The sequence below is a fragment of the Dermochelys coriacea genome, chromosome 3, assembly GCF_009764565.3.
Source record: "Dermochelys coriacea isolate rDerCor1 chromosome 3, rDerCor1.pri.v4, whole genome shotgun sequence".
In the NCBI taxonomy this organism is placed as follows: domain Eukaryota; kingdom Metazoa; phylum Chordata; order Testudines; family Dermochelyidae; genus Dermochelys; species Dermochelys coriacea.
The window spans coordinates 195,531,990-195,541,014 of NC_050070.1; the positions used below are offsets into that span (position 1 = coordinate 195,531,990).

Sequence of the window (9,025 nt, forward strand, 5' to 3'; positions counted from 1 at the left end):
CATACTTTGAATTTACTAACTTAGGTTTGTTTAAGTTATCAGCCGTAGCATTGTACTAAGGTAGGTCTAGTCAGAGCAAAAGCTATCTATGCCTAATTCTGTTCTCTCTATTGCACCAGTGTAAATCAGGAGTCACTCCATTGGCATCAATGGAGTTACTCTAGTGGGAAACCAGTATGAATGGGATCTGATTCAAACCCATCCTTGTCACTGATATGTAGAACATCTGCCGAGGGTAGGCAGAAACTGTTTGACACTGAGCTGTTGGTGTGAAGCATAAAGACAGTGTATTGCTGTAAGATATAAATATTTTTAATGATTTATTGTAATGGTTTCCCCCCTCTTTTTCAGATATATGTTGGGAAAAGGAGGAAAGCGGAAGTTTGATGAGCATGAAGATGGGCTGGAAGGCAAAGTGGTGTCTCCTACTGATGGTCCATCTAAGGTGTCTTACACCTTACAGCGCCAGACTATCTTCAACATTTCCCTTATGAAACTTTATAACCACAGGCCATTAACAGAGCCAAGCTTGCAAAAGACAGTTTTAATTAACAACATGCTGAGGCGAATCCAGGAGGAACTCAAACAAGAAGGTAGCTTAAGGCCTGTGTTCATCACCACTTCACAGCCTACTGACCCTCTGGGTGACAGCTTTCGAGAGGCTCAGCCTGCGTTCAGTCATCTTGCCTCTCAGCCAGTTCACCCCACTGACTTAGTAAGCACTACACCATTAGAGTCTTGCCTCACCCCAGCCTCTTTGCTTGAGGATGACACTTTTTGCACTTCCCAGACTGTCCAACATGATGGTCCTACAAAACTACCGCCTCCAGCTGTCCAACTGGTAAAAGACAGTTTCTCCTCGGCCTTGGATGAAATTGAGGAGCTCTGTCCAACACCTACCTCTACCGAGGCAGCCGTAGTAGCAACAGAAGCAGCAGCAACGACAGATGACTCTAAAGATAACTCCAGTGAGTCTAATGTTCAAAAGTCTGAGGGAGTCCAAGAGAGCAGAACAAGTGAATCCAAACTCATGGACTCTTTACCTGGCAATTTTGAGATAACAACTTCCACAGGTTTCCTTACAGACTTGACCTTGGATGATATTCTGTTTGCTGACATTGACACATCTATGTATGATTTTGACCCTTGCACATCCGCTACAGGAGCTGCCTCAAAAATGGCTCCTGTCTCAGCAGATGATCTCCTAAAAACTCTAGCCCCCTACAGCAGTCAGCCAGTAACCCCAAATCAGCCTTTCAAAATGGACCTCACAGAACTGGATCACATAATGGAGGTGCTTGTTGGGTCTTAAAGTATAACGACTTTTTATGTACCAGTATATACACTTTGGTAGTATTTTCACAATCCTTCCCTCCCTCCCCGCCCCTCCAAATTCACAGCACTGTGCATGCGTCCTTGCTTGCCTTTTTTAAAAGAAAAGGATTCACACTAGTTTTTGCTTCAAGCAGAGTTGGAGTGCCTTCATCCATGTATGACCACTTTCAATGTATTTTTTTAAAGTGGTTCCTCAAGGAAGACCTAATACCCTGGTGTAGGAAAGAATGCATATTGTAGACAATATTACTATGATCTTACGACAAACAAATTGAATTGTAAAAGCTAAGCACAAGGATTATGTTGGGGAAAGCTGTAAATTTGCATGTGCATATTTGTCTATTTTTTCTATAAGTTTTATTGCAAGAGGTAAAAAATTTATTATTTAGATAATCTCAGTACCTTTTTGGCATTTTAGCCCTGTATAGGTTGACTTAGCAATTCAGCCCTTTGGAGGCATTAACTAGTCGTCTTTACGTGTTGCATTTACATGGCTGTTCAGAAACTGCTGCCCAAATTTATTTTATATTTTTGTACAGATTCTGCAGTTTATTATATTGTTTTTTCTAAAAAAAAAAAAAATGCTGTTTATACACACAAAAAATAGCTATTTTGATAGGATTTGCTCACATAGTTCCTGCGTAATTGATGTACAAGAACCACTTGTACTTTTATACAGAGTTGTAATGTTTTATATGTGTATGGTGCAAAGAGAAAAATGGATCAAATAAATCTGCAGTTGGGTCTCCCTGAATGCAAACAGTGCTTTAAGAAAGGGCTGGGGGCTGTTTCACAAGAGTTTCACAAATATTTACTCGCTGCTGTAGCCACCTGTGCACTACTGTGATTTGTAAAACCTTAGAGCCATGTCTACTCCAAGACCTATGTTAAACAGTTGGCAGGAGATAATTGTGAAATTTCATTTTAAGTGTTCTCTTGTGAGATCAAGACTACTGAAAACCTGATCCTGAAGCCAGTATGTCAAGCAAATGTATAATCTTTTTTTATTTTTAAGCAAAGTTTTTTCCCCTAAATTTGGAACAGCCAATTGTCTTGGTTACTTAAAATGTGTTACCATTTTAACAAGTCAGCATTTCCTTAGCTGAAGTTATTGCGAATGATTTTAATGGGAATATACACGCCATTTACAAACAATACATCTTGTTCTAATTTTTCTTAAAGAAGGCATACATGGTATTTGTTCCAATTAATTTGTGTTCAAGATTCCACTTGCCCTTTCTTGGAGCATTCTTTCTCCCTCACTGTGTTAATAAGTGCTGAAAAATGCAACTTCAGTATTACTGCAGTGAAGCTCATCTCTTATCTGCACTGGATGGACTTATCTTAGTATCCATTGCTGTTGAAACTGGAGCCAGTTGTGTTACATCACTTGGCATCTCCTCTAGGGTTCGTTTCTTGTTACCTGCTTTACACTTTATAGACCTGTTTTACAATGAATATACAGACACAGCTTTCTATGCATGTTTCCTTCCCCCGTAACACCTGATAAGTCTTCTCATTACTGCACCAATAGCATTTTTGTATTCATTGTGGTGTACATTTAATTTAAAAAAACGTTTGCAATGTATCATGCCTGTTGCTGAAATTGCTATGGCATTTTAATTTTTCAATGGTACTTTAGCTGATGAGTGCAGGTTACAACCTATATTGTTGACATGCCCTATGGCTTCTTTAGGAATAACTTTTATATTTATTTAAGAAATTTTAAATTATGTTTTATGTCATTTGGCAATATTCAGTTAATTCTGCTCACTTCTTGTCATGGATAAAATTGGGTCTTGTCTGCCTTTAAAAAGGCAGCTTTATAAATTGGCACTTTAAACAGGCCATATATATTTACTAGTAAATATATATAATGTACACACATAACACAAAGCAAATAAATTTTGCAATGAAGGAACTGCTACTCTAAATGCAATGCATCATACAATTAGGAAATGCTTCTAGATCCTAATTAATCAGCCAGTTTTAGTATATTTTAAAGAGAATTACTAACTCTGACACAAGATGTTGATATAATCGCAATAGTTTGCTTACAAGATTAGTATTTTATGACTTCAAACAGAATGGCATCAACCAACTGTAGAATTAGGGACCATTTTTAATTGCCGGCTCAGGGCCAGCTGGGGAAGGGTTGCTCTATTTTGCATCCAGTAATGTTTGGTGGCTGTTCATTCAGCAGCTTCCATTCCTTGTGAGAGAACTATCCTGCCACAGACTCCACAACTTTTTGTAACTGGAGCACCCAAGAAACCATGGCTACAACAAGGTGTATCAATCTGTATACAAAACCCTAAAACCATGCAATAATGTTGATTGTTCAGAACAATAACATGGTAAGCAGTTGATTATCGTTGTTCTAAGTTATTGTAAATCACTTCTTAACAACTGCCCTTTCTTTGGATTATTTAATTGTGTTTTTAGACAAGCACCATATGTTAGGCAACAGTTCAAATAAACGCCATTTTCAGAGCAGTGAACTGCTGTTTAAAAGTGGTTGTTTGAAGTCTTTTTGTATTTGCAGAACAGGAGAAAGGATCTCAAAATATACTTTACCACTCAAAAGAAATCTGTGTATTCTTGGTAATAAAATAGGGAAATCCTTAATAACAGAATACTTAAAGGAAATTGGCAGGAGATGCACAAAGAGCAAAACACCTGATCTATAAAATTAGGCAGAAGGTCAGTAATTCTTATTTTGAACTGTAACCTTTAATTCTATAGATTGAAATGCTTGTTGGAATCTTCTACTTTGGCAATAACTTTCTTTCTATAGCATGGCCTTCTTGCAAAGGTCAGAGTATAACAGTCAGGATAAGAATTCTTTATAAAAGATGAATACCCAGATGATGGATATTGACAGTGATGTGCAATGAAGTGACAAGATGGGAGCAGAACAAAAGAGCTTTGGATTTGAAGTGATTTTTTCATAAGTTATTTATTCCTTTTTTTCTTGTAAATATATTTATTTTGAAATATGAAGCTAACAACATCTGGATTGTAACATGTACAGAATGTATGGTAGGAATGTATTCTCTTGTAGGAATGTAAATCTGTATGAAAAGGGGATGGGAGCCTGATTCAGAGAAAATGCATTGGGTTCTATTCGGGATATGCACGGTTCACATTAATTCTTCGCCCCCCCCCCTTTTCCAGTATGGGTCCAGTTGTTTGAAATATGCAAAAAGGATGGATGAGGGAGACTTTTTAGTAATCAAAATTACTCATAAAAATCAGGTTCTTAATGCGTCAGTTCCTTTAAAGGGGCCTGCTCTTTCACCCTTTAAAGTCGGATGGAGTCTTGAGTAGAAGCAGCAGCAAGGTCAGCATACCACCGCTGTTCCTTTAGGGCTTGATCTTGTAAATGCATGAGTAAGGGCAGGTCTACACTACCACTTAAGTCAGTCTAACTTATGTTGCTCAGGGGTGTGAAAAAGCCCCCGCTCCCTCCCAGCAGCGCAAATTTCACACCAGCACTATATCGGCGGGAGACGTTCTCCTGCTGACGTAGCTTTGGCATCTCACCAAGGTGGAGTAATTATGCCGATGGGAGAGCACTCTTCCGTCAGCAAAGCACGTCTTCACCAGATGCGCTACAGCAGCATAGCTGCATTGGTGCAGCTACCCCCTACCTGCACCCTGAGCTACCCCCCCTGCCTAGACTTGCCCTAAATCTTTACTCATGCAAGCAGTCCCCGTGAAGTCTGTGGGGCTATATGAGTGAGTAAGAGTTTGCAGGGTGGTGCCTTGCTCCAGGAAGTGCAACAGAACTGACGCTGCCTTTGTGCAAAATGGTAAGACATGGACAAAAAGTTGTAAATGCGCTTTCCAAGTGCACCATGTTTTTTTGCATGGGTTTTGATTTTACTATTGCTTACTGGGCCTGATCAGGCAGTCCTTGCTCATACGTAATTCACGTAGGTCTTAGTGGGAATTTTGCCAGCAATACAGGATTGGGCCCCAATAACAGTCCCTGCTCAGAGTCCAAGTGGACTGTAAATATCTGTATGCAAAGCAAGGAGAGATTCCTTTTAAAAGAAACTTTGAGGAGCAGTAAAGTATTAAAAGTTAAAGGCATCTATTTAGTCATGTTCCTTGCAGTAAGCTACAAAATAAGATGATCGAGACACCACCTGAAATGCCCAGTGTGAGAATAAACTCTTGCCTTGTGCTACAGGCATTGTATTTTTCTCCCTGCTGTATGTTAATAGCCTGCATTGTTTAAAACTCAAGTGTTGTGATTCCAAAGTTTACACTTTCTTCAAAAACTAAATGAACAAATTGTAATAGTTCCTGCCTGAGAAATGGTTTAATTCACTCCAAAGAGGTGTAAACATTGATTTAATTTTGAACAGATTTCAGCATCCTGCTCTTGTGAAAGTTGCTTTCAGTACATACATTAATGAGTCTGAATGTTTCTCAGAAATTAGCTCGTTTTAAGCTCCCCCCCCCCTTTCAGAAAATAGGCCTAATGCAAATTCTGGAATCCTTTTTAAAAAAACAAAAACTTTTTCAAGGGTTAACAATGTAATCCATGCTAGAATCTGTAAAGGCAGAGATTCTGGAAAAGGTGTATATAGTGTGACATGTTCAGTGCATGGTTGTTGAACAGGGCTTGTTATTGTCAAAAAGAAGGCTGTATTTCTCCCCCCTCCCCTTCCCCCACAGACCTTAGCGCTGTGCCTTTTCTATGCAATATTACAGACACATACATCTGAAACCAGATTACTGTATTCACATGTAGGTATGGGCTGTAATCAAAACAATTGGACAAATGTACATGGAAATGAGCAGTCTTACTTTTGTAGTTTTATATTATACAATAAACAATTAAAAGATACAAAACTCTTGTCCCCCTTTTTTTTTTTTTCCATGACCAAAACATTGTGTTAAATGGGAATCCAGGCAGGGCTTGGGAGACTTACTGACCGAGGAAGGGGGGTTGCTTTCCCAGACTTCTCCATCCCCATTAGGGTACTCCATGGAGGTTAGGAGTACCTGGGTTGGGGACAGGTGGCCTCACATAGGGTTGAATGGGACCAGTTGTGCGAGACACACGCACTCTACCCCCTAGCTCCTCTCTGGAGATTGCCCGGGAAAAGTAAATACAGCTTTGACCTGCGTTGCCTACGGAGCCTCCTCCATGGTAGGAGTTTCCTTGTAAGAGAGCTTCTCAGAGCAACCATGGCCAGTGGTAGTTGCTGGTAGCATAGCTCAATTGGTGCCACACTGGACGAGGGGCGTGAGGGAGCAGGACAGCCCAAGCACAAGGCCTCCACGGGGATAGATCTTGACTCCCATTAGTTGTCTGTGCAGGGTTGGTGGGGGTGGCTCATTCCACAGGGGAGCAGACCCTGCACCCCGACAACAATAAGAGGATGCCCCCAGGAAGATTCTGCCCTGGGAGCCCCCTCCCAATGGTTTGGCTGTGGGCAGGGTGGGCCTGAGTTTCGTGTGGGAGCAATGCGGTCCTGGCTTTGTTCTGTGGTATTAATCACCAAGTGTTAGATATAGAATCAGTAGCTGCATTTGACTGGTGGGGCTGTCAGTTTACAGAGAGGAGGGAACAACCCTGCTCTCCCTGGCACTGGGGCAAGTAACCACCTGGAGTAACCCTGGGGCCTTCTGTGGAGTTTCCCTGGATTTCAGCTGGTGCAGCTGAGAACAGAATCTGTCCCGTTTTAAGAGACGGAAGGCACTTTAAGTTACGACATCAAAAGCCAGCTGGAACCATTTGCTATATAATCTGCTGCTGGATTTCAGATGTCACCCTCTCATCCCTCTAGGTCAGCATTTCTCAAATGCGGCCACCGGGGGACTTTTCTTGTGGCCACAGCCTCCTGGGCTGTGATTTGGGGGGGGAGGGGGGAGTAGCGACCTCTCTCCCTCCCTGTTGCTCCTGGATTTTGGTGTTGCTTGCTGGGGCTGCCAGCAGGGGTTGAGCCCTGCACCGCCTTGAAGTCATCTGGGGCACAACCCTAGAGGAGCAGGTAGCAGGTGAGTTCTCCACTTTCCCAGGGGTGGTGGGGCCCAGGTTTTGGGCTTCAGCTGTGGGGTGGCAGGGCAGAAGGCTCTGTTCGTGGGGCTCCACTGCCTCCCCCGCTCTCCTATTTCTCCCCCCCATCACCCCTGGCTCCAGCTGCCTCCCCCAACCTTCCCATCTAGGGCTTAATTTGTCCCCAGGCTTGCGTGGGCTGAGTAAGTCTGCTGTGAAAAGTGATATTAACAAACATAAAAGTATCATTTTTCACAACAGACTTACTAGCTAGCAATAAAGGAATTACAATGGTATCTATGTGCATATTTATTCGTTTTTCCTAAAGCTAATTAAGTGTTTTCAGAAAAAGTGTGAGCGTAGCCATGGCAAGAGTTGGTGGCCGCACTCTGAGGCCACCAAAAAATTTGTCCTGAAAACCCCAGCTCTTGGTGAGTGGTATTTACTTCCCAGGATAGCAGGAGTGGGGAAGACAAGGGCTTGTCTTTGTTCAAGGAGTTTTAAGCAATAATGAGTCTTACTGAGCAGAATCTACATCAGGACTGAGTGTTGCTGTGGTCGGGTACAGAGGGGTTGAATCAAATCATATCCTGGTTACGTATGGCCTCGTGTATTCACAGAAGTGGTGGTCTCTGACAAATTCAGGCAGGGCCATACGTTCAGACACTGGCGATGCAGCTTGAGTTGGGGATTCAAAACTTCAGGAAAGCAGTGAGCTTTCCTGTCTTAACATGCCACAGACACCATCTCCACTACAGTGAACTGGCTCATGTTACGAAATCACAGCCAGCAATGGCAGGGCACTGCATTTAGAAGGCTTGCGACACTGCTGCAGACCAGCTGCTGCTAAGCTCTGTTGCTTGGCAATAGTAACAAGTGGCTGCAGGAATACAGGGCACAAGAAATACTGAGGCCAATGAGACGAGTGGGAGGCTTAAGGACAGGCTGGTGATGATGTAGTGGGGAGGAATTTGCTTTCCTATTTCTGTTAAGACCAGGAGCCATTTAAATAAGGGTGGAATGTAACTGTGCAATGATAAAGCAAGCCATCTTCCCAAACTCTTAGATACCTTACCAGATGTCAGAGTAGCAGCCGTGTTAGTCTGTATTTGCAAAAAGAAAAGGAGTACTTGTGGCACCTTAGAGACTAACAAATTATTTGAGCATAAGCTTTCGTGAGCTACAGCTACATGCATCCGATGAAGTGAGCTGTAGCTCACGAAAGCTTATGCTCAAATAAATTTTAGTCTCGAAGGTGCCACAAGTACTTCTTTTCTTCTTACCAGATGTGTCGTATGTGCTCACTCTCCCTAGCACACCCATCTGCACCATACACTCACTCTTGCACATAAGGAATCTAATATTCCTAATCAAATATTTAAGAATCATTAAGCTATTTACCTAACTGGAGACTATTAGTAAAGGGATTGGGGATTTTGGTTTTTACTAGTTTGGTTGACATTTAATTTTTAAAACATCTTGGCCATTTATTCCCATGGCTCATTACTTTTGCAGGACAAGGTATAGATTCCAGGTAAATCTCAAGCTGTTGGTAGAATGCAGTTCCTAGCCTGTCTAGATTGGTGGTGGGGATGGGATTTGTCCCTTTTTTAAAAGCTGCTCATCTTTCCAATTCTATAAGATAAGGGCTTTTCCCTACACTGGCAGAATGAT

The 9,025-nt window shown here is 42.0% G+C and overlaps 1 protein-coding gene across 6 annotated transcripts in view; it reads left to right on the forward strand.

Annotated features, from left to right (window-relative positions):
• SERTAD2 (SERTA domain containing 2) overlaps nucleotides 1-6,201 on the forward strand; it is a 99,358-nt gene extending 93,157 nt beyond the window's left edge. For all 6 annotated transcript variants that reach the window (XM_043512021.1, XM_043512022.1, XM_038396704.2 and 3 more), the window contains one exon: nucleotides 352-6,201. In XM_043512021.1, coding sequence (XP_043367956.1) covers nucleotides 356-1,312 — 957 coding nt within the window. In that variant the 5' untranslated portion in view covers nucleotides 352-355 and the 3' untranslated portion in view covers nucleotides 1,313-6,201. The remainder of the gene's footprint in view (nucleotides 1-351) is intronic.
• Nucleotides 6,202-9,025: the final 2,824 nt, after the last annotated feature.